Below are 25,080 nucleotides of genomic sequence, written 5' to 3'. Positions count from 1 at the left end.
TTTCTAAGCAATCTTCTCTTCCACAGGGCACATTCCAGCCTTCCCACAACGGGTCCTGCCTCTGTGTGTGCGCCTGGGGAGTGTGTGCTTTTAAATCCCCCTTTACACTCTTCCATCGCTGAGCCCTCTCCCCAGATGATGGCCAGTATGTTACTAACTTCCTTCACCTAGGTTAGCTTTGCCTGTTTTTGAACTTCATGCTAATGGAATCATGCATGTGTTCTCTGTTCAGTCTGGTTTCTATTAGGGAACCATATGTTTGTAAGATTCATCCAGAATGTCCTTATAGTGGATTCATTTCAGTATGTGAAAATACCGTGACGTTTCCAGCCATTCTCCCTTGGTGGACATTTGGGCTGTTTCCAGTTTTTAGCTATTCTAAACAGTGCTGCTGTGAACATTACAGTACATGCCTTTCGGTCAATCTGTTTTTGTTGAATCTATATCTTAGAGTGAATTGCTGGGTCTTGGGGAAGGTGTATATTTAGCTTCAGTAAATATTGACCACCAGTTTCCCAAAATGGCTCCCATTTTATACTCTCATGTCGGACTTCCACTTTTCTATTGAGCTCAAATTTGCATAAAAATTGACCATTTAAAAAAACATTAAAAAAAAAACAATTCAGTGATATTAAGTACATTCACAGTGTTGTGCAACCATCACCAGAACTTTTTCATCTTCGCAAACAGAAGCTCTGTATCCTAAGTACCTCATGTTAGCAGAACCGTACAGTATTTGTCCTTTTGCGACTGGCTTATTTTACTTAGCATAAGGTTTTCAAGGTTCATTCATATGGTAGTGTGTGTCAGAACTTTATTCCTTTTAAAAGCTGAATAATATTCTATTGTATGTATAAACCACATTTTATTAAATCTCTTGATGGACAATAGTTGAATTATTTCTATCTTTTTGCTATTATGAATAATTTTGCTATGAAAATTTATATATGAATATCTATTTGAATTTTTGGGTATGCACATAGAAGTGAAATTGCTGGATCATATGGTAATTCTATGTTTACCTTTTTAAAAAATATATATTTTATTTATTTATTTATTTTTAAATTTTTTTACAGAGAGGAAGATAGAGGGATAGAGAGTTAGAAACATCGATGAGAGAGAAACCCTACACACTCCCTACTGTGTATGTGCTTGTAACCAAGACACATGCCCTTGACTAGAATCGAACCTGGGAACCTTGACTCAGCAGGCCAATCCACTGAGCCAAACTGGTTAGGGCCTATGTTTACCTTTTGAGGAACCACTATTTCACATTCCAATGCATGTGGTTTCTAATTTATGTACATCTTGCCAACACTATCTTTTATTTGAGGGCCGGGGGTGTTACACATTTGTAAAAATGTGTTGATTTTTAGAGAGACAGGAATGGGGGGAGAGAGAGAGACAGATTTATTGTTCCACTTATATGCATTTATTGGTTGATTCTTTGTATGTGCTCTGACCAGAGATCAAACCGAACCTACAACCTTAGGGAATTGGATACTTGAACCAACTGACCTACCCTGCCTCCTGTATGCCCCCTACTGGGAATGAGGTTGCAAACTCAGGCATGTGCAAAGGACAGCAGCTCTGCCAACTAAGCCAAATAACCCTCCTAGTGGGTGTGAAGTGGTACCGCATTGTGATTTTGACTTGCTCTCTCCTAATGACATTGAGTATCTTTTATATGCTTATTGGCCCTTCCTTGTATATTGTGTTTAGAGAAATGTCCTTTCAAGTTTTTTGCCTGCTCCCAATTGTTGAGTTTTTAAGGAGTTCTTTATATTTTCTGGATATGAATCCTTTGGAATATTAATCCTTTTTATATTAAACTCTTTGAATACTTTGTCATGTTCACATTACTTTTGTACTTTACAAAATAAACCTCATCTGTTACCCATTCTTATACTAAGGAAGGATTTAAAATAAAAACCATCACCATCATCATCAACTGAGCCTAAAGGACAATTCTTCAAAAAAGGACAGTTGGAAGCCTCCCCCTGACATTTCCATGGCCTGGCCTGGTCCCGTGGTCCTTTCTGTGCTGCTGCCCGGCGAAACGATGAGCACCGGAGTCTGGGCTGGCACCACGGGCATCACTGGGCCAGAGCCTGGTGCTGATGGGCCCAACTGTGGCCTCTAGCAGGTTCCCTGATTTGACCACAGGAATCGCGTGTGAGAACGTTGGCTGTGAGTAATATTTAGCGTGTTCTTTAGGGTCCGGCTGACCTGGCTTCTGAACATCAGTTTTCTTACCTTTGCAAAGAGACTAACACCTACCTTGGTGGGGCAGACATAAGGATGAAATGGGCCCAGGCTCTGGCTTGGTGAATGATAACTACTCACTCACAACGCTCATTTAAAGGGTGGCCGAGCAGGAGGGATCCAGAAAGAGTGTGACAGGCTGAGGTCTAGAGCAGCAGTCGCCAACCAGTGGTCCGAAAGGTTGGCGACCACTGGTTTAAGGAAACCTTCGGAGCGGCGGTCGCCAGCCGGTGGCCCGTGGACCGCTGGTGGCCCATGAGGTCCGAAAGGATGGCGACCGATGGTCTAGAGCAGTGGTCGGCAAACCGCTGCTTGTGAGCCACAAGCGGCTCTTTGGCCCCTTGCATGCGGCTCTTACACAAAATACCACGTGCGGGCTCGTGTGTACAGTGCGGTGGAAACTCCGTGGCCCATGCGCAGAAGTCGGCTTTTGGCCTGGGCCGGTCTGTTTTGAAGAAGTGGCGTTAGAACACTCAAGGGGCCAAAGAGCTGCATGTGGCTCATGAGCCGCGCTTTGCCGGGCTCGGATCTAGAGCAAGCTGTGTGAGCGATGTGGCAGGATGCATAGTGCGTGAAAACCTCCTGCCTCCGGCTGTGACCTTGGCCTCCTCCCCATCCCCTATGTCTCACGAGGCCACTGGGTACTGATGTCACTCAATGCCTATGATCTTGGTTTTCTGGCCTCATGAAAGCCCCATCTGGTCACATTGCCGCCCAGAGGAGGTAAGCCGAGCCTCCTCCTGCAGTGGAACACGCCTTGATCCGGTCGAGGGGCTGTTGTCTGGGGTAGCTTCCAGAAGCCCCTCCTTCCTAATACTCTCTTTCTCCATTCTCCCCCGTTTTCATAGGCTGCCCTGGGCAAGAGTCAGCCCTGCTTAGCACTGATCACGATTTCACTGCACTGAACGACACAGCAGCCCAGGTAAAACCATGTCCGCCCGTGTGTGTAGGTGGGGAGGGGTGAGGTGTTCTTCGTGCCCGCCCAGATTGCTGTTGTGAGCCACCTAGTCCCTTCAGAGGAGGCAGTGTTAGCCCTTAGCTGCCACAGTGTAGTCTTGCAGCTGCCCAGTAGGGGCAGCAGAGAGCTGCCTCGTGAGTAATGGTCCAATGCTCTTGTAACCTTGGATTCTTTCTCTCCCCTCCCTTTTCTTTCCCATATCATCTGGGTAAACCCCAAGGGAAAGCAATTCCCACACAGAACTGCCAATCCCATGAGCTCCTGGGAAGATGGACATGAGGCACTTGGTCACACATTGTTTCTTTTAATTAGTTTTTTTGTTGTTTTTTTAATAGCTAATATATACATGGTTCAAATATAAAAAATACATATATTTAAAATTATGCAATGAATTACCTCCCCTTATTTCTCTCCATCTGCCTAATGCCCTCTCCACCCCCTTCCCACAGATAACCACCATTATTATTTTCTTCTGTGTTCCCCAGACTTTGTCTATAAATATGCAAATATGAAGGTATGGCCTTATTTTCCTACCTTTTTACACAAAAGATGGAACAGTGCCTGGCATCTACGGTATGTGTTTGTTAAATATCAAAGTACATATCAAAGGTCTTTCCATGTCAGCACAGAGAGAGCTTCCTTATTCTTCATTTTTAGGGCTGCATAGTACTTACATAGATGTACGTACTGTGGAATTTTCCGTTGGTCCTCTGGACCTTAGATTGTTCCAATCTTTCTTTTGCAGTATACCCATCCGGGTCTGCCTCCTGACCCTTACCTCCTGTAGGTGAGGATGGTGGGTGTGTCCCAGCTGTTTGCATATATAGATTAAGGGGTTTTACTCTCCTTACAGGAAAGTAAGGCTCTGAGGATCTCCCCACCCAAACGTATCTTACGGAGACGCAAGAGAGAATGGGTGTTCCCGCCGCTGTCTGTCCCTGAGAATGGCAAGGGCCCCTTCCCTCAGCGGCTGAATCAGGTATGACTGTGCTTCTCCCTGGGAGTCCTCGGTGGCTGCAGGGACCCTCGCCTAAAGGCCTGAATAGAGGTTTCTTGGTGCTGAGCACGGGGGCCTGCAGAGGAAAGCCTCTCTCGTGGCACCAGTTTCTGAGATATTGGTCACTTTGTCAGCTGTCTTTTTTTATTTTATTTTTTTTAATTTTGCTTCCAGCTCAAATCTAGTAAGGACAGAGGCACCAAGATCTTCTACAGCATCACAGGGCCTGGGGCAGACAGTCCCCCTGAGGGCATCTTCACCATTGAGAAGGAAACAGGCTGGCTGTTACTGAATAAGCCATTGGACCGGGAGAAGATTGCCAAGTATGAGGCAAGTAAACTTTAGCATCCAATGAGAAGCAGGGCCCGGTGGGAAGGGTGGCGCCAAGCTGACCCCAGACCTGTGCGCCCGCAGCTCTTTGGCCACGCCGTGTCAGAGAACGGCGCCTCCGTGGAAGAGCCCATGAACATCTCCATCATCGTGACAGACCAGAATGACCACAAGCCCAAGTTCACCCAGGATGTCTTCAAAGGGAGTGTTTTGGAGGGAGCACTGCCTGGTAAGAGGGCTGGGGAGGACTATGGCCTTGGGTCAACTTATTACCATCTAGAGATCAGCTCAGACCCTTAAGGTTGGAAGGACACTCTACTTCTGACTTCCTTGGCTGTGCAACAGATCACCTGGGATCTTCTTTAAAATCCAGATTCTCCTACTCCATCCCAAGATCCCTGAGGAAGAGTGATCCTGGATCTGTATATATGAAAATCTGCATATATGAAAATTTCCCAGAAGCCTCAGATGATCAACCAGGTTTAGGAACCACTAGCTTTGGAGCTACGACGACTAGATTTGCATCTTGATCTTGCCTCTTTACCTGCTGTGACCCCCCGGCAAGTTCTTGACCTCTGAGCCTTAATCCTCACATCTGAAAATGGCAATAATATCAACCTTAAAGGATTCTGAAGGTTAGAGAGAATACACCCAGCTTATGTAGTATGAAGCGCCTGATACAAGGGTCTGCTGTGAATGGCAGCAGCAGAAAAGCAGTAGAGGCCAGGAGGTCCTGGAGCATGGCTTATGCTGAGGGAAACATGAACTCCCAGGGCTGGAGAAGAGGGTGGGAGGGGCCAGCAGCGAACTAGGAAAATAGGTTCATGTTAATGCTCTCAAAGACGGGCCCTGCTGGGAAGGGTTCCTCTTCCTTCCTCTCCGAATAGTGGACAATCCATACAGAGAAGTATAAATTGGTTAGACTGCCAATAACAAATTCCCAAAAGAAACACAGTACCTTAAACAAGATGGAGGATCCCCTCTCCGTCCCCCCTTTTATTTAAAGCCTACAGGTGGTCAGCTCAGTCTAGAATGGTCCAGTTGGAGACCTAGACCCTCCTCTCCCTTTGCTCTGCTGTTTTGGCATGGTTCCCAAGGTTGTCTCACGGTTGCTGCTGGAGCTCCAGCCGTTCTACCTGGGACAAGGGGAAGGGCGGGAAGAATAAACCCAAGCTCGGGGAAAACACGCCCCCCAAAGTTGTAAATCCCATTTGTCAGAATTTAGAGTTGCGGTCACAGCTAGCTGAAGAAGGGATGGGAAATAGTCTTTGTTCCAGGTAAGCCTGCGCCCAGCCGAAAGTGATTATGGAGGATTATGTCTCTAAGTGAGAAGAGAGGGGGGAGAAGGGGAGAGTGGAAAATAGGTCCCCATTAGCGATCTCTGTCAGAAAGTGGAATGTGGGTCTAAGCCGCTGAGCAGGAAGGGGGCACACTCATCTTCTCCCCCCTCCAGGTACCTCTGTGATGCAGGTGACAGCCACAGATGAGGACGATGCCGTCAACACCTACAATGGGGTGATTGCCTACTCCATCCATAGCCAGGAGCCAAAGGACCCTCCTAACATGTTCACCATCCACCGGAGCACAGGCACCATCGGCGTCATCGCCAGTGGCCTGGACCGGGAGGTGAGTGGCCCTGAGGCAGAGTGCTGCCTGCCCGGGCTGGTCCAGACACTCAGAGCAGGAGCCCTGCCCCCAAAGCCCAGGATGGAGCAGGGGGACCCGCGTCAGCTGGCAGCGGTTGCTGCTCCGTTCCTATGCTGGTGTCCCTCAGCTCATTGGGCCAGTGGCATGCCGCCAAACCATCTTGTCGAGGCTGAGGAGGCAGCCATAAAGTGCAGACATTTGATATTTTCCTCAGGTTTTCTCATTTCCTCTCGGAACGCCTCACTTAGCGTGCACACGGCCCAGATTTGTCCCCTGTGGACCACAAAGCAGAATTAGCTCCTTGGATACCGGAGTTGCCTCCTGTTCCCTAATTAATTCCTCTGACCAAATCCCTGCTCAAAGCTCTCACATTCTACATCTGCCCAGGGTCAGGGGGCAATGCCCAGGCTTCAGGCCCCGGGATGCCGCTTGTATGGCCAGTTTCCCTCCCCTTCCACCCTTTGCTCCTGTTCTTTTGGGCGGCGGGTCGAGGAGTCGAGGGAACACTGTGAGAGGGAGAAACATTCCTCCGCCTTCCGCCGCCTTCTCCCAAGGCTGCGCTCTCAGGGGCCTCCACTCTCCTCTCCTCCCCAGAAAGTCCCTCAGTACACGCTGACCGTCCAGGCCACCGACCTGGACGGCGAAGGCTCCACCACCACGGCGGTGGCCATCGTGGAAGTCCTCGACGCCAATGACAACGCTCCCGTGTTTGATCCCCAGAAGGTAATGTCCCTCCCTCCCTCCCTCCCTCCCTACCTTCCCGCATCAGAAATGAAGGACGAGGGTTTCCTTTCTAATGAAACTCCAGAACCAGCTTAATGATGCTTCAATTCCAGCCCCACCACCGACGAGCAGTGTGCCCTCAGGCAAACTTCCTAACCTCTCTGTGCTCCATTTCCCAATCTGAGAAATGGGGGTCATGACAATACCCGCTGCATAGTTCTGAGTTTTAAATAATCTGTGTAACTCAACCCCCGGTGTATGAAAATCTTTGATGATAAGAACATTTCTAATTTACCCGTCCACACAGTGAATGCTTGTGCATTCCAGTGACAGAACTCGGGGCCAGTCGAGACGACACCTAACCCCCTTCTGTCTTGAGGCAGCTTTGGCTGCTAACATTACTTAAGGCTGATTAAAAATTGTTCTGAGCAGTTGACTTCTTAGTCTTTGTCATCTGTTCTAAAACTTCCAAAAGAGATCCTGGTCCTGCCGAAACCGGTTTGGCTCAGTGGATAGAGCGTTGGCCTGCGGACTGAAAGGTCCCAGGTTCGATTTCGGTCAAGGGCATGTACCTTGGTTGTGGGCACAGCCTCAGTAGGGAGTGTTCAGGAGGCAGCTGATTGATAATTCTCTCTCATCGATATTTCTAACTATCTATCCCTCTCCCTTCCTCTCTGTAAAAAAATCAATAAAATATATTAAAAAAAAAAAAAAAAAAGATCCCGGTCCTTGCCCCAGAGCACTTATGCCTTCCTGCTCTCAACTACATAGGTGGTTACCCTTGGAGGGGGTTGGGCACCCAGACCGGTGAGATTCCTGGAGTATCAGGCCCCCGGGTATAGGAGAAGCAGGCCCGAGATTGCCGTGGTCTGTCCCAGCAGCTGGGAGGCTGCCTCTCTGTGTGCCCCAGAACCCTGGTGACTGAGTCGGGTGGTCCCAGAAAGGGTAGGAGGCGTGAGGCCTCCCCAGAGCTGGATGGAGGATTCACAGCAGGAGCAGAATGGAACAGCCTCTCTGAGTGTCGGAATCTGCTCTGACTGCTGTACTTTCCCACTGACAGTATGAGGCTCGTGTGCCCGAGAACGCGGTGGGCCATGAGGCCCAGAGGCTGACAGTGACTGATCTGGACGCCCCCAACTCACCGGCATGGCGTGCCACCTACCGCATCTTGGATGGTGACAGTGGGGACCATTTTACCATCACCACCCACCCCGAGAGCAACCAGGGTATCCTGACAACCAAGAAGGTGAGTCCGTTGGGCGTTAGACCAGGGCCACACTGGGGACAGTCAGGCCTGCAGCTTCAAGGTGACACCTGCCTGGGGACACGTGCCTCGGACCCTTCTTTTGTCAGAGTGCACACCAGGCCTGTGGCTTCCGACGCGTTCCCATCCCTTTTCTGTGGCGGAATTCCTTCTTTCATACTAAATCTTAACCAGGGATCAAATCAAATCAAAGCAGTCAGTGGAGCCCCTCCACTCATTTCCCAGTGTCCATTGGCTGTCCTCAGTCAGTCTGCACAGCGGGTCTCTGTCTTATTAGAATTCTTGCTAATTTCGTACTTAATCCATATCTAGGTGATTGGGTAGTAAAAGTGTTCTAAATTACTTAGTAGTTTGCTATCTTTACTACTATATAAATAAAATGGGTGCTTTAAGGAGATGGGACTGATCTTTCTTTGATTTCTTTTGTATCTTTGTAGTATTCAAATGTAATGAATATTGGCTCATTCAAGCAGCTCACAACACAAGTGGTATTATTAATGTTTTTCCCCAGAACAACAAATAAACAACTCTCGGGAAAGGCCTGAACAAATCAAATTAAAATTCCCCCTCAGAAGTTCCATTCCTAGAAAATTCAGTATATATTCAAACCACACCAAAAAGTGTTTGTTTGTTTGTTTACATAAAACATATTCTAAATTGCAATTGTAAACAGATTTCTCACACCCAAGAATACACAAATGTCCAGCGGAATGTTGTCAAGTCACATGGACATGGGACAGTTCTTTGTGTCCCTGCCTCAGCCTGTCAATACCAGTGGTATCCTCAGTCATTATGACAGAGGGAAATGCCTTCAGGAGTTTGTGACAGTGCCTGCGAGGGGGCGGCACCACCCCATTGGGGACCAGTTCTGGGGCGGTGGGGTGGTCTGAGAGGCCCCTCTAGCTGCCACTCAGGAAGTGCCGGTGGCTTTATGGGTAGGGAAGAGGCAGTGGGGTGGGCCCTTCCTTCCGACATCCCAGCTTGGCATGGGGCCTCCTCATAAAATGGCAGCTCAGGACCTCCTTCTTCCCTCTCAGGGCTTGGATTTTGAGGCCCAAAACCAGCACACACTGTACATTGAAGTGACCAACGAGGCTCCCTTCGCGGTGAAGCTCCCGACCTCCACGGCCACCGTGGTGGTCCACGTGGAGGATGTGAATGAGGCACCCGTGTTCGTCCCGCCCTCCAATGCCGTTGAGGTCCAGGAGGACATCTCTGCTGGGGAGCCGGTCTGCACCTACACTGCGCAGGACCCGGACAGGGGGAGTCAGAGGGTCAGGTATGCAGCCGCTGGGCTCACATTCCTCCAGATGCACTGGGAGGAGTGTTCGTTCTCATTGCCGGAAAAGTTGCAAAATATTTTGAACCTTCTGGATGGTTGTTTGTTACGGCCAGTATTCGTTCTCATTGCTGTAAAGATTGTGAAATATTTTGCCCCACCCGCGTGGCTCAATGGTTGAGCATCGTCATCGTCTTATGAACCTGGAAGTCATGGTTTGATTCCTGGTCGGGTTGCAGGCTCAATCCCCAGTGTGGGGCATGCAGGAGGCAGCCAGTCAATGATTCTCATCAATGATGTTTTTCTCTCTCCCTCTCTGAAATTAAAAACAAAACAAAACAAAACACAAAAACACCAAACAAACAAAAAAAAAACTATGAAATATTTTGAACCTTCTGGACAGTTGTTTATTATAGCCAGTATTTGTTGTTATTGCCGTAAAGATTGTGAAATATTTTAAGTCTCCCAGACAGTTGTTTATTAAGGCCAGTATTTGTTGTTATTGCCGTAAAGATTGTGAAATATTTTGAACCTTTTGGACAGTTGTTTATTATGGCCAGTATTAGTTGTCATTGCCCTAAAGATGGTTAAGTATTTTGAACCTTCTGGATGGCTGTTTATTATGCCCAGTATTTGTTCTTATCACTGTAAAGATGGCAAAATATTTTGAACATCTCGCCGCTCCTCTTCCCATCCTCCCCAAGGCTAAAGACTCTGGGCAGGGTTCCTGCTCCTTCTCACATTTCCTTGCTGGCCCCCCACCTGCTGCTCAGGTTTCCATTTAAGGAAGGCCCTGACTGCCTTCTCTGCACCATCCTGCACCCCTGTGTCCAGGACACCGTCTGCTAGTTGGCATGAGGACGCTTTGAATGATGACACCAGAATTCTGAGTGTTCTGTGTGTGACTCTTCTCTCGACTTTTCCACTCCAGCTACCACATCCTGAGGGACCCAGCAGGGTGGCTGGCGATGGACCCGGACAGCGGGCAGGTCACTGCCGCGGGAGTCCTGGACCGCGAGGATGAGCGGTTCGTGAGGAACAACGTCTACGAAGTCATGGTCTTGGCCACGGACGATGGTGAGAGCTTCCTCCCAGCCCCTCCTCATGGGCGCCTATGGTTCCCAGGTCACATGACACTGCATGGCCCCTCCATAGCGGGCGTATGGTGTGTGTGTGTGTGTGTGTGTGTGTGTGTGTGTATGTCAGGGAGTGTTAGCAAGGGGTCCGAAGGGGTCCTTCAGAGGAGTGTTTTGAAGACTGGTCCTTGGGTGGCTGGCCATGGTTCTGATTTCCCTAAAACCTGAGTTAGGAGATATCCTGAAGCCTAAGTTTGTGGTTCACTAAGCCCTGATTGGCCTGTCCGTGTCCCCCGGATTAATGGAGAGGGGCTGCCTGGAAGTGCCATGCTTGATCAGCGATGTCACACCACGGCAGGGTGGGGGTTATGATGCGATTGTCATCTCTGTGTGACCCACAGTGAGTAAACGGAGGCCTGGGGGCAGGGGAGAGGTCTGGGAGGAAGCTGCATTAGCCCGGAGGCGGCCAGTAGGTTTTGCTTTGTGACAGAGTGCTGCTGGCTGTCTGGAGGAAGTGGCTGCATTTCTACGCTGCGGTCAGTTAGGAATATCTGCTGTGGACACACAAGGGGAATGCTGGCGCATGGCCTTGTATCCGCCATCGCTGGTTTGAGCTACAGTGAAGCTAGTGTATGGAGGGTCTTCAGAGGCTACAGCCGGGCAGTGGCAGGACCCCTCCCTGAGGCTGACTAGGTCAGCAAACTGCGGCTCGAGAGCCACATGCGGCTCTTTGGCCCCTTGAGTGTGGCTCTTCCACAAAATATCATGGCCTGGGCGAGTCTATTTGGAAGAAGTGGTGTTAGAAGAAGTTTAAGTTTAAAAAATGTGGCTCTTAAAAGAAACTTCAGTCGTTGTACTGTTGCTATTTGGCTCTGCTGACTAATGAGTTTGCCGACCCCTGGGGTAGGTCATAGGGGAGCTTCACATTGATTCACCAACCCAACCAAGGGCACATGCTGAGAAGGATCATACGTGTCATTATGAACAGGGAGCCCTCCCGCCACTGGCACGGGGACCCTCCTGCTAACACTGGTGGACGTCAACGACCACGGCCCTGTCCCTGAGCCCCGAGAGATCACCATCTGCAACCAGAGCCCCGTGCCCCAAGTGCTGAACATCACGGACAAGGACCAGTCCCCGCACACCTCCCCTTTCAAGGCCCAGCTCACACAGGACTCGGACATCTACTGGACGGCCAAGGTCAATGAGCAAGGTAACCGAGTGAGGGTGGCAGGCGGCTGCCAGCTCTGCTGGGCGGGTTTGCCCCATACCAGGACCCTGCACACACGCCCACGGAGCATCTTGTGGGCCACAGAGGTAATGGTCTCGAGAACATCAATCCAAGGCTAATGATTGACCTATCAGGAGCCTTTGGAATTCTACAGGAGCCCTACAGACCATTTGTTCCCTGACTTCCTTACTGAGTAGATTGAAAAACAAGCAGACGGGATGTGTGTGTGTGTGTGTGTGTGTGTGTGTGACTTTCTCCATGTCATGTGAGTCAGGGTCCCAATGCCATGATAACAGCTAAAGAGCACTGAGCGTGCTTACTCGGCGCTAAACACCACTTCAAATGCTTTGTGTAGATTAGATTTTTAAATCCTCACAACAATCCTGTGAAGAAGGTACTAATACCGCATACACACGTGTGCACACCCATTTTACAGATGGGGAGACCAAGGCTTACAGAAGTTTAAATACCTTGCTAGAGGCTCCATGGCTAGAAATGGATGGCACCAGGGTTTGAATCAGGCAGACTGATTTACCCTAATCCTCTGCTGCCTCCCATCTATTGAACCCTGGTGATATGCAAGATGGTTTTTGTCTTTTTCCTCATTTAATATTTCTACTACCTCTGTGGTCAGTATTTTTTCTCCCTATTTACAGATGAGAAGTGAGACTCAGAGAGGCTGAATAGCATGCCCAAGGGCCCAGAGTGAGTGAGCAATAGAGATTGAAGCCAGAGCCCATGCTTCTCCGCCCCCCTCCCCCCCATCGCCTCTGTCCTTTCTCTCTCTGACACCCTGTAGCTTCTCGGCCTTCAGCAATATTTTATTTGCCATGGGCATGAAGAGGGGCTTCACTAGTATTTTTTTTTTTTTAATATATTTTATTGATTTTTCACAGAGAGGAAGAGAGAGGGATGGAGAGTTAGAAACATTGATGAGAGAGAATCATCGATCAGCTGCCTCTTGCACACCCCCTACTGGGGATGTGCCTGCAACTAAGGTACATGCCCTTGACCGGAATTGAACCCGGGACCTTTCAGTCCACAGGCCGACGCTCTATCCACTGAGCCAAACCGGTCCCAGCAGGCTTCACTAGTATCAAATGGGTGGTGACCCCGGGTGCATGAGGGAGGAGGATCCAGCCTCAAGTGCCAACAAGGGCCCTGGAGAAACATTTCACCACTTTCCCTTTTCTTTTTTTTAAGGTTTCAGTATTTTTTAAAATACTTTTTTTTCATTTATTTTTTTTTTAGGGAGAGAAAAAAGGAAAGGGAGAGAGAGAGAGAAACATTAATGTGAGAAACATTGATCGTTTGCCTCCCACATGCGCAGGGATTAAACGCAAAACCTGTGTATGTACCCTGACCCGGAATCAAATCATCAGCTTTTTGGTGTCTGAGACAACACTCAACCAATTGAGACCCTGGCCAGGGTCTGCATCACTCTCGTAAAATGTTCTCTTCTTGCCTGGCCGGCATGGTCAGCGGTTGAGCAATAACCTAAGAACCAGGAAGTCATGGTTTGATTCCCGGTCAGGCACATGCCCAGGTTGTGGGCTTGATCCCCAGTCTTGTGGAGTATGCAGGAGGCAGCCAGTCAATGATTCTTTCTCATCGTTGTTGTTCCTATCTCTTTCTCCCTCTCTCCTCCTCTCTGAAATCAAGAAAGAAAGTATATTTTAAAAAATGTCCTCCTCTTCCTCTTGGGGCCAAGATCCCCCAGGAGAGAAGTCGGTTCTCTGGTGTCTGGGAACTAGTACTTCAGGCTCTGCCTTCTGCTCCAATGAAACCAGATGCCCAGGGTCCATCACTGCTGCTGATCCCAGTGCAGAGAGGACTGTCCACCTGCTTCAGACGCCCACATTGGCTCATTTAAAAAAAATATATATACTTTATTGATTTCTTACAGAGAGGAAGAGAGAGGGACAGAGAGTTAGAAACATCAATGAGAGAATCATCGATCAGCTGCCTCTTGCATATCCCCTAATGGGGATGTGCCTGCAACCAAGGTACATGCCCCTGACTGGAATCGAATCTGGGATCTTTCAGTCCGCAGGCCCATGCTCTATCCACTGAGCCAAACCGGTTTTGGCCACATTGCCTCATTTTTGTGATTCCTGTGATTTGGGCGTATATACCCAGCACCTTCTCTTTGGGGAGCCCAAATTGGTCTCCTGTCACCCCCTTGTGGCCTAGAAGACATTTTCCCCTCCCTGACCTGACCATGTTGTTTAGAGAATGTGGACTCTGAAGCCACAAGGCCCTGGTCCCAGACCTGACTCCTCCATTTACTAGCTTTGTGATTGTGGGCAAGTTACTGAGCCTCGCTTCCCCTCTCTGTAAAATGGTGCCAGTCACTGAACCTGCTTCTCCCGTTACGCTGGAGGTTGAGTAAGTGGTTATGTGGAAAGCATCTGGTCTGGCACGGCGGTGCTCGGTAGATGCCCACGGCCGTCTTCACCACCGCGACTTCCCAACAGATCCGCTCTGGCTCTGTCAGGTGTGAGCATTATGGTCAAAGCCCAACGCTACCAGCACCTGATAATGGTATTGGTTTTAACTTAGTTTTAACTTAGTTTTTTGACCCGATCTTGTCCCCGTCAGGGGAATTAACTCAGATGTGACCCAGTGTGACCTCGAGCTGGTTACTTGACCTCCCTAAGCTTCAGTCCCTGCATTTGTCCAAGGGGGAGAGCAATACCTGCCTCCAAGTTACAGTGAGGATTAGAGCTGGGCTTGGTACATAGTAAGTGTCAACTTAATCACCACGGCCACTGCCATCAACAGAGAAATCGGCCCTCCGGGAACAGCATGGGGATAGAGATGTTGGTGAAATATCCCACACGGCCCCTCTACACGGCAGACCAGACGTTCAGCCTGCAGAACTCACCCTGCCACTGCCAAATGGGCACTGGGTGATTCTCCCTTCCGGCCTTTTTACTAAGAGGGGCCCACTGAGTGTGCAGAGGCTCTGCACTGAACATGGCTGGAGGTCAGTGCTGACATAGGCCAGCACGCCTAAGGGCAGGTGAGCTGGAAATGTGGGGCTGTTTCTTATTGTCCCAAAGATTGGGAAATACCATGGCATTGAGTGGGGAGGATCTGTCCTGCTTGGGGAAGTCCTGCATGATGGAAAATAGTCCCACCCAAGCTTAAGTAGCTCTCTCCCCGAGAAACTTGCCTCTAAACTGAAGATCTTTTCTCAGAGATGCCCCTGGCTGTATTTCTCACCTGCAAACATTAGCCTCTCTCCACGCTCTAGGATTGCCCCACAGTCTCCCCAGAATAATGCCCCTTCTGCAGGCTGCACCGAGCTCTGTGGTTAGCCTGCCACCCACCTTGGGCTTTTGGAGGCCAGTTAGCTCAGGGCCCATTGCAGCCTTATTTCCAGCAACCCTGACTTGTGTGCAGGTATAACACAGATCAGTGTCCTCTCTGATCTGCCTAACGACATGTTATGTCACCAAGTCGTGTTCATTTGAACACGACTTGGTGACATAACATGTCGTTAGGCAGATCAGAGAGGAAAATAGTCCCACCCAAGCTTAAGTAGCTCTCTCCCCGAGAAACTTGCCTCTAAACTGAAGATCTTTTCTCAGAGATGCCCCTGGCTGTATTTATTAATAATTTTTATTATTAATAAAAATTAATAATCAATGCTTCTTGGGAATATCAGTGCGTGGGATATTGAAATGCTATCATAAAGTTGGGGTGTAAACATTGTGTTTACTAATGCAAAAGCAAAATGCAGTAGTAAATGGTGATGAACTTTCAAATAGGAAAACCAGTGGCCAGTTAACCTGACTATTGAAATATTAGGTTAGCCCTGGCCTGGTGGCTCAGTTGGTTGGAGCACCATCCTGTACACCAAAAGGTTGTGGGTTCAATTCCAAGTCAGGGTACATACCTAGGGTGTGTGTTCAATCCCCGATTGGGGTGCATATGGAAGCAACCAGTCAATGTTTTTCATGTCGATGTTTCTCTTACTCTTTCTTCCTCTCTCTTTCAAAAATCAATTTTAAATATATCCTCAGGTGATGATGAAAAAAGAAAGCATGAGGTTAGCTGTCTCCTGGCAAGAACAGTGTTGTTTTTGAGGCAAAGAACAGTCTATAGCGGTCGCCAACCTTTCGGACCTCACGGACCACCGGTTGGCGACTGCTGGTCTAGTAGCTAATGGTGCTAAGAAATGACTGGCTCTGCATGACAAAACTTTTAAAAAAACATCGTATTTTAAAAATACTGTGATTATTGTGTGTGTTTTTTAATATAAGTTGTTTTTGTTTTTTTCCCTGCCCCAATAATCCTTACCATGATGGTGAATTTGACTTTGGCCATGTAGTAAAAAATTGTAAAGATATTTTATTGACTTTCAGAGAGAGAGAGAGAGGGAGAGGAGAAACTTCCATATGGGAGTGAACATCCTAAATATTGACCGGCTGCCTCCTGCACACTCCCCATGGGAGATGGAGCCCACAACCCAGGCGTGTGCCTTGACCAGCAACCTTTTGATATATGGGATGACACCTAACTGAACTCTACTGGCCCGGGCCTGATACCAATTTTTAACACGTGGTCAGACTGTGCTTTGGGGATATTTTTCCTTGTCACCCAGATATAGAGAGGCTCTTGCCTCAAACCTCCTTCATCGTATGCTCTGTTCCATTCATGGCTTCCCGAGGTGAATCGATTGTCTGTCCACTCCAGGAGACGCAGTGGCCTTGTCACTGAAGAAGTTCCTAAAGCAAGACACCTACGACGTGCACCTTTCGCTGTCCGACCGCGGCAACAAGCAGCAGCTGGCAGTGATCAAGGCCACCGTGTGTGACTGCCTCGGCCACGCGGAAAAGTCCTGCCCCGAACGCTGGAAGGGGGGGTTCCTCCTGCTCCCCATCCTGGGGGCCATCCTGGCTCTGCTGTGTGAGTGCCGGTGCCCTTCTCGCTCTGAGGACGGGGTGGTTAGGAAACCTGATTCTACACTGAACTCCTGGGACTAAGGGCCACCAGCATTGCCCATCTCTTCCTTAACGCTCTGGATTCCAGGAGTGTCATTCAGTCAGTAGAAGAGTAACATCAGCTAGAAGAATCCCATCCCTACAAAGGAGAATTTCCTAAGACCAGTACCCTTAATAAGGGAAGGCTGACAATAAATGGATACAGAATTATAGATGGGGATGAAGTCACAGTGCTGCCAGGGGGAGGTGACCTTGAGCTGAGACCTGAAGGGCGAGAGCCATGCAGGTGCATAGAGAGTGTTCCAGGCAAGGGGAAAGCCCAGAGGAAGGTTCTGAGTTAAGGAACTCCCAGGAGGCCACTGGGACTAGACCTGGGCCAGGGAGAGGGAGGGATGGGAGCAGACCAGGGCCAAATCCTGTGCACCTTGCTGAGTTACAGGTGTTCCTGGGTGCAAGGGAGTGACCAAAGTGTGTTAAACTCTGGCTACTGAGTGGAGAGACCTAAAAGTAGATGGGGCTCTGAGAGTTTGGGGGTCCTGTGTGGTTGTGGGGGGGGGGGTGTGAATATTCACACTTCCCCACCCTTCCAGTCCTCCTGGTACTGCTCCTCTTGCTGGTGAGAAAGAAGCAGAAGGTCAAGGAACCCCTTCTGCTCCCAGAAGACGACACCCGTGACAACGTGTTCTATTATGGCGAGGAAGGCGGCGGCGAGGAGGACCAGGTAGGACATTGGGAGGGCTGAGGTGTAGGGTGGGTAAGTCAGCCAGCTAACCATGTTACTTAGCTACATTGACCAGGCCCTGGCCTGACATTGATAACTTCTCTGGCCATACAAAATTATCAACTTAAAAATTAGCCTGGTATATCTGGTCAGACATTTAATTAACTCACTCCTCACACCTCAGCAGGGCCAGACCAAATGACTAGACGTTCCCCACCCCTTGCCTAAAGCGTTAATCTTCATGCAGGACCGACCACCCAACTCCTCTGAGAGGGTATCGGGTCCATTGCTATAGTCTTTTTGGCCCTGGTCAAGGTGACCTTCAGCCTGCACTTAATATGAGAGAGGGGACGTGGAGACTAGGGCTTTCAGAAAGCACAGACATTTCTGTCTTCTAAGACCTACCCATGGCCCTGACTGGTTTGGCTCAGTGGATGGAGCATTGGCCTGCAGACTCAAGGGTCCCAGGTTCGATTCCGGTCAAGAGCATATACCTTGGTTTCAGGCACGTCCCCAGTAGGGGGAGTGTAGGAGGCAGCTGATCAGTGTTTCTCTCTGATCGATGTTCCTGACTCTCTCTCCCTCTCCCTTATTCTCTGTGAAGGATCAATAAAATATATTTTTTTTAAAAACCAAAAGACCTACCCATGAACCAGATCATCCAACTGGGAGCAAAATGGGGTGAAATGTAGATGGTGGGGGAGCAGGAGAGTCCTTCTCAATCTCATGCTCTCCTTTCTCAAAGGACTATGACATCACCCAACTCCACCGGGGTCTGGAGGCCCGGCCCAAGGTTGTTCTCCGCAACGATGTGGCGCCAGCCTTTATCCCCACACCCATGTACCGCCAGCGACCAGCCAACCCCGATGAAATCGGCAACTTCATCACTGAGGTGAGGCATGGGGGCAGCCTAGGGCAGCCTTATACTCAGGCTCCAGTGGCACAGGGGAAAGAGCATGGACCACAGAGTTGTGACTCTGTAGTTCAAATCCTGCCTTCACCACCAACCAGTTTACTCAAAGGTGCCAAAGAGGTCACACAACCAACCAGCTGTGTGACCTCTCTGGCACCTTTGAGTAACTTCTGGGCTTCTATTTCCTGCTTTCTGAAACCCTAGCTTGTAGAGTGGTAAAGAATGGATTAGGAATAATTTATTCAACAAATACAGGGTAGGGCAAAAGTTGGTTTACGGTTTTGTGTACACAAAATAGTTTATTCTTATATTCTTATTAATTACTAGAGGCCCAGTGCACAAAATTTGTGCACTGGGCGGGGGAGGGGGGCGTCCCCCTCAGCCCGTCCTGCACCCTCTGGCAGTCTGGGAGCCCTGGGGGATGTCCTACTGATGGCTTAGGCCTGCTCCTGCCTCTGCCACTGTGCTTGCCCAGCTACAGGCTAAGCAGTGCTCCCCCTGTAGGAGCACTCTGACCACTAGGGGGCAGCTCCTACATTGAGCATCTACCCCGTGGTGGTCAGTGTGTGTCATAGCTTTGAACTGAAACTGGCTCTCTGACATCCCCCAGGGGTCCCAGATTGCAAGAGGACACAGGTCAGGCTGAGGGACCACACCCATGCATGATCAGGGTCAGGGAGGGATGTGGGAGGTTGACAAGCTTGGAAGGGACTGCGGAAAGGCTCCAAAGGGTGTCCAGCCCATCTCACTTGGTCCTGATCAGCTGGACCCCTACCAGGAGGAACATCATAGCATCTGCCCCCTGGTGGTCAGTGCACATCATAGCGAGTGGTTGAGCAACCTTAGCATATCATTAATATGTTGGTTGAACAGCCATCTAGATGACCGTACACTTAGCATATTGGGCTTTTATTATATAGGATTCTATTATTTTCCATATGAACAACTGTAAGCCTACTTTTGCCCTACCCTGTATAGTGGTTGTTAGGGAAAAAAAACTCTGGAGCCAGGGAACCTGAATTTGGATTCCTAAAGGTGCCAGGAGGTCCTGGTGTGGAGTGGGGTTGGGACCTGTGTTACAGGTTGCTTTAAGGATTGGATGCATAAGCACCTGCTGCCCTCCCATTGCAATCTCCTGGGGATGTCAAAAACGGATGCCTCAGACTCACTCCACCCCCCAAGGTTGTGATTTAACTGCCCTGGATAATACCTGGGCGTTGGGATGTTTTAAAGGCTCCCAGGTAATTTAAGTTTGGGAACCACTGGCCGGGCACTCAGTACTATTGTTGCTAGTACTGAGTGCCTCCAGTGTTCTTAACTCTAGTCACACATTTGAAGAATTTTGAAAAATATCAATGCCAGGGACACAGGCGTCTGTTTTTATAGGCTCTGATAGCTTTGGCCCCCAGGATTGTAAGAACCACTGAACTAGGTACATAGGAGGTAGATGATATGAGCTTGGTACCTCGTAACAATCAGTAAATGGAGGTTTTTAATAGGAAGGGTGGGTGGGTGGGTGGGTAGATGGATGGATGGGTGGATGGGTGGGTAGATGGATGGGTGGATGGGTGGGTGGGTGGGAGGGTGGGTGGGTGGGTAGATGGATGGGTGGATGGGTGGGTGGGTAGATGGGTGGGTGGGTGGATGGATGGGTTCGTGGATTGGGGTGTTTGAGGAAGTAGCAGTGGGCAAAGGGCTCAGGGGCGGTCAGGATACCTCACCCTGGCTTTGACCCCTTCTGGCTCAGTCTTCTCGTCTGCATAAAAGGCAGCTACACGTTCTGCTTTGAGGGATTAGCCTGAGCATGTTTGAGAGTGCCGTGCTAAAACAAAAGTGTCTGGGGAAAAATACGTGGAGTGGTGGGTTTGAGAAGATACCTCAGAGCTAAATATCTGCAGCTTTTCCCTCCAATAGATTAAGTCGGTTTCTAGAATTTCTCTGTGCGTTGGACAGTTAGCAAATAGTATCTCCTTTAACCCTCTTATGACAACTCTGTAGGGTAGGAATCCCATCATTTTCCTCATTTTACAAATAAGGAAATGGTGTTTCATTATTATGCCAGGTACTATTCAGTAAGCACTTTACAGATATTCATTTATTCCTCTAACTCCGTGGTTGGCAAACTGCGGCTCTCAAGCCACATGTGGCTCGTTGGCCCCTTGAGTGTGGCTCTGGGCGAGTCTATTTGGAAGAAGTGGCATTAGAAGAAGTTTAAGTTTTAAAAATTTGGCTCTCCAAAGATTTTTCAGTCGTTGCACTGTTGATATTTGGCTCTGTAGACTAATGAGTTTGCCGACCACTGCTCTAACCATACGAAGTCTCCCCATCTCAGAGACGGGAAAAGCAGCAGAGGGAGGTGAAAGCACTAACATCGCAGGATAGCGTGTGAAGTCAGAGTCCCGGCCCCCACCGCCGGCCTGTCGCACCGAGCACTTGCTGGGTGTCCGGCCCCGTGCTGAGCTCATTGCATGATTTCATGTCAGCCTTCAAAACCTCAGGGAGGGGAGAAGAGGCTTCACAAGTCAGGAGATGCAGGCTCAGCCCACTGAACCAACTTGCCTGAGTTCTCGCAGCTGCCCAGTGCGGGATCCCGCGGCTCTTAACCTCCTGCTCTCTGTCGCCACAGAACCTGAAGGCGGCCAACACGGACCCCACAGCCCCGCCCTACGACTCCCTGTTGGTGTTCGACTACGAGGGCTGCGGCTCCGAGGCTCCCTCGCTGAGCTCCCTCACCTCCTCGGCCTCTGACCAGGACCAAGACTATGACTACCTGAACGAGTGGGGCAGCCGCTTCAAGAAGCTGGCGGACATGTACGGGGCTGGCCAGGAAGACTAGGCGCCCGTCCGGGCCGGCGGGGCCCGGGACTGACCGGCAGGCTCAGCTGCATCTTCAGAGGGGCCCGGTCCCCACCCCACCCTCAGCCAAGGACTCTGAGCTGCCGAGAAGGGGCCTGAGCAGCTCGGAGGGAAGAGGCCTCGGGGCTGACCGCAGACGGGTTGATTCTCAGGCTTTCCGACGTGGGCCTTTGGACTCCAGCACTGAAGCCTCGTGGAGGCTGGATTTTCGGGAGTCTCCTCCCTGCCGTGAGATGCTCAGCCTGTGTCCCGACGCCCCAAGATGCCGTTCTCTCTGGAATGGACCTTTCTCCGTAGGAAGAGGCCTCTTTTTTACACGTCGGGTTTTTTTGTTGTTTGTGTTTTTTTTTAATGCTATTTTTAAGAAGTTAGAGGCGGGTCCTCAGCAGTCCCCCGGAGCCCTCAGAGCCCAGCCCAGAGCTGCTGGGCTCTCGGCCTCACCCGTTTCTCTTCGATCTCCAGGCCTGAGGCCTCCTAGTCGGAATGGATTGCTGCGTTTTTTATACCGAGCGTGTCTAGCTGGCCCTTTATTTTTATTTTCCCCGTGGAGTGCTGTAAGACGAAGGGTGATACCATCGGGCAAATGTACTAGAACTTTTTTTTATTAAAGGAACTTTCCCAGAGGTGTCAGGGGAGCGAACTCCTTTTTAAAGTCGTTTTTATTGATTCACATTCGCCTACCACTCACCCGCTTAAGTGTCCAATCCAGTGTAAAGTCCAGCGGTCTGTAGGCTTCTCAGAGCTGTGGGAGAGGAGGGAGCGCTCTTAACCCCGCAGGCGTCACCACGGCTTCCCCCACTTTGTAGAGGAAACTCAGGGTCCCTTGAACAGGCCCAGGTGGGACGAACCTGCTCTCCTCCCTGTGGGCTCCGCCTCCCGTCTGTGTGAGGACCAGTTGACCTCCTGACCCCTGAGCTGAGCCCCACCAGGGCTGCAGGGACATCATTTCTTATGGGGCGATGTTCCGCGTGATTTTCTCCACTGCCTCTTCAGGCCTATCCCTGCAGCCGTGCCTGGGCGCTGTCAGCAGTGTTCGATTTCGGTGACATGCGGAGCGAGCTCTGTTGAGAGACGGGTTGGATGTGTGTGTGTGTGTGTGTGTGTGGGGGGGGGGGTTGTGCTACTTCCTAGCATCACTTAACCTCTGCCTGCCGCAGGTGTTTCATGCATAAGACGAGGTGGTCCTATGAGGTAAGTGAATTCATGTATGGCACAAGGTGCTGCTTGTGTTCACTGGTAACGGCTACCAGTTAGTCCCTTTTTAGGCCTGGACAGCATTTACCTCCAGTGATTTCTTTTTAAAAATATATATTTTTTTTTTATTGATTTTTTTACAGAGAGGAAGAGAGAGGGATAGAGAGTTAGAAACATCGATGAGAGAGAATCATCGATCAGCTGCCTCTGGCACACCCCCTACTGGGGATGTGCCCACAACCAAGGGTTACATGCCCCCGACCGGAATCAAACCTGGGACCTTTCGGTCCGCAGGCCAACGCTCTTATCCACTGAGCCAAACCGGTTTCGACTGCAATGATTTCTTTTTAAATCCATCCTTGCAATCACCCTCCGAGGGGATTTTCCTCCTTTGGAGAATAGCCTTATTGTATTTCTTTCAAATGACGCCTGATCATCCTCAAAATCAAGCCAGACAGAAAGAGAGCTCGCTCCGCATGTCACCGAAATCGAACACTGCTGACAGCGCCCAGGCACGGCTGCAGGGATAGGCCTGAAGAGGCAGCAGGCCGAGAACCATGCACGAGGGGCCTTTGTTCAAGCAAAATGTCAATGTTTTCTTTGCAACGAACAGACAGGATAGACTCTGGAGTGAAGCTGAAAAGGTGGCTGACGTGGAAATAAATGTTTCCTTCCCGCAAGAGGGACCCTCTGCAAAGCAGGGGTCCTCACAGTGCAGGCCCCGGGCCCCCGGCAGCCGCGTCACCTGCAGAATCAAACGGCAGGCAGGACCCTGCCCGCTGCTTTAACAAGCCTTCCAGGTTGTTCTGATGCAGGCGCGAGGTCAGGGCCAAGGCTCTGCAGGACGAGGCTGAGGGTGCACGGAAGCCTCAGACCCAGACCCTGGCTGGGGAAGTGAGAAGAGAAATACGGTAAGAAACCTCACTCGTCGTCCTTGGTCCTCGGCGCCCTGGCCCACAGTCAAGGCCGCTCCCTGCCTCTCCCTTAGCTGCTGCCTTTGGCTCCTGCGGCCTCAGATCCCCCTCCACCAGGGCCTGGCTGCTTTTGCTGATAAGGTTGTTTGGGAGGATTAGGTGTCTCAGCCAGCAAACACCTGCTGCCCCTTATCTTCAACTCCTCTCCGGGAAGCCTGAATAAAGCCTGAAACCCTATCTTCAGCGGAGACTAATCCTAAGACCAAACAGCCACTGTTGGGGCTGGCCATCCTCCCCTGAGATTTTTGCAGGGGGTCGAGGAGGAAAAGCGGCCTTTCCTAGCCTCGCCTGGTCTCTGGGTGCATCTAGATTCCCCGAGTTGTTGGAACTGGTCGCCAGCCTCGGCGATTCGGAAGGACTAGGCCTGGACTCTGTGAAGGGCTTGGGCCTGAGGTCACTCTCTCTCTGGGCCTGCTTCTTATCTGCAAAATGGGATCTTCCTTCTAGTCTTTGGGGCCTGTAATAAGTCAACATAGGTCACCAGTGCTAACCACTCCGAGTGGTGCCAACTGGAACCAGTGTGACCATCTGCCAGTGGCCACCTGAATGATTGATTTTCTATACCTTGAGTATTCATTATTCACATTTTGTGGTTCAACAGTTGGCAGTGCATCCTTCCAATCTTTCTCCCTGTACCTTACCATGGGAATTTTGCAACCTATCTTCTAACAGGACCTACAAGCAGACTGCCTTATTGTCTCTAAGGCATCCAGTTTAGATGTGTGAGCATTGATTTAATCTCACCACCATCCATGGACTTTATTGATTCTGTTTTTTTGCCTTTGACTCTGTTAAACTCCCTGGAGCATCCATCTCTGCAGATGCTTCAAAGCCAGTCTTCCACCACCAACTAGGGTCGAGTGGGAGAGACCGTGGTCCTGGTTGGGATCAAGGCTGCCTGATTCCGAATGGAGGATTCCATCTAGGTTGACGGCTTGGTGCTGTCGGACCCCTCAGGCTCCTATTAAATGCCCCCACACCCCCCATCTTCATCCCACAGACTTTTAACCCAAGTCCCACAAAAAAGGTAAAGTGACTTAGCTGGAAGGAGTTGGGGTGCTCAGAGACCCACCTCATAGCCTCTTCCTCTCAATTTTGCTCCTTAAGAGCCCCCCAGTTGAAAGCATTTTGAAAACGGCCTCCAGGCTACCCCTGCCATCTTTCAGGTGGCAAAAGGTAGAGGTGCTGAAAGTGGTCTCTCCCAAGACCTCTAGCAGGGCAGAGGTGGGCTGGGCCCAGGCCTCACTTCTCACATGCCTTTTCCCTTGTGGCTGACCTGACACTTAAATATATAATTTTTATTATTATTATTTTACAGAGAGGAAGGGAGAGGGATAGAGAGAAACATCAATGAGAGAGAAACATTGATCAGCTGCCTCCGTACACCCCACACTGGGGATTTGCTCACAACCAAGGCACATGCCCTTGACCGAAATTGAACCTGGGTCCCTTCAGTCCCTAGGCCAACTCTCCAGCCACTGAGCAAAACTGGTTTCGGCCTGACACTTTTTTTTTTTTTTTTTTTTTTTGGTACCAAAGAGGTCAGTCAACCTGGGAAGCCGCTCTGACAGCCCACACCCTTATGTCCAGTTCCAGACTCGGTGGAACTCCATGGGGCCAGCTCCCTTGGGGCTGAAGGCAGAGCCTACCTCCCACTGTAACAATCCACCAAGGAGCTGAGGTTCAGGACACAGTTCAAA

General features: G+C 50.0%; 1 protein-coding gene across 1 annotated transcript in view; it reads left to right on the top strand.

Moving 5' to 3' along the window:
- Positions 1 to 21,837, top strand: part of CDH3 (cadherin 3) — a 40,063-nt gene extending 18,226 nt beyond the window's left edge. The window contains exons 3-16 of the mRNA XM_045582751.1: positions 3,114 to 3,187; positions 4,077 to 4,202; positions 4,395 to 4,550; positions 4,635 to 4,779; positions 6,004 to 6,176; positions 6,792 to 6,920; positions 7,981 to 8,166; positions 9,222 to 9,463; positions 10,395 to 10,540; positions 11,528 to 11,752; positions 16,475 to 16,687; positions 17,313 to 17,443; positions 18,189 to 18,335; positions 20,983 to 21,837. Coding sequence (XP_045438707.1) covers positions 3,114 to 3,187; positions 4,077 to 4,202; positions 4,395 to 4,550; positions 4,635 to 4,779; positions 6,004 to 6,176; positions 6,792 to 6,920; positions 7,981 to 8,166; positions 9,222 to 9,463; positions 10,395 to 10,540; positions 11,528 to 11,752; positions 16,475 to 16,687; positions 17,313 to 17,443; positions 18,189 to 18,335; positions 20,983 to 21,192 — 2,303 coding nt within the window. The 3' untranslated portion in view covers positions 21,193 to 21,837. The remainder of the gene's footprint in view (positions 1 to 3,113; positions 3,188 to 4,076; positions 4,203 to 4,394; positions 4,551 to 4,634; positions 4,780 to 6,003; positions 6,177 to 6,791; positions 6,921 to 7,980; positions 8,167 to 9,221; positions 9,464 to 10,394; positions 10,541 to 11,527; positions 11,753 to 16,474; positions 16,688 to 17,312; positions 17,444 to 18,188; positions 18,336 to 20,982) is intronic.
- The last annotated feature ends 3,243 nt before the right edge of the window (positions 21,838 to 25,080 follow it).

This window comes from Pipistrellus kuhlii, unplaced genomic scaffold, assembly GCF_014108245.1.
Source record: "Pipistrellus kuhlii isolate mPipKuh1 unplaced genomic scaffold, mPipKuh1.p scaffold_m20_p_17, whole genome shotgun sequence".
Taxonomy (NCBI): Eukaryota; Metazoa; Chordata; class Mammalia; order Chiroptera; family Vespertilionidae; genus Pipistrellus; species Pipistrellus kuhlii.
The sequence above is the reverse complement of the archived record's forward strand: the minus strand, read 5'-3'. Positions and strand labels throughout refer to the sequence as shown.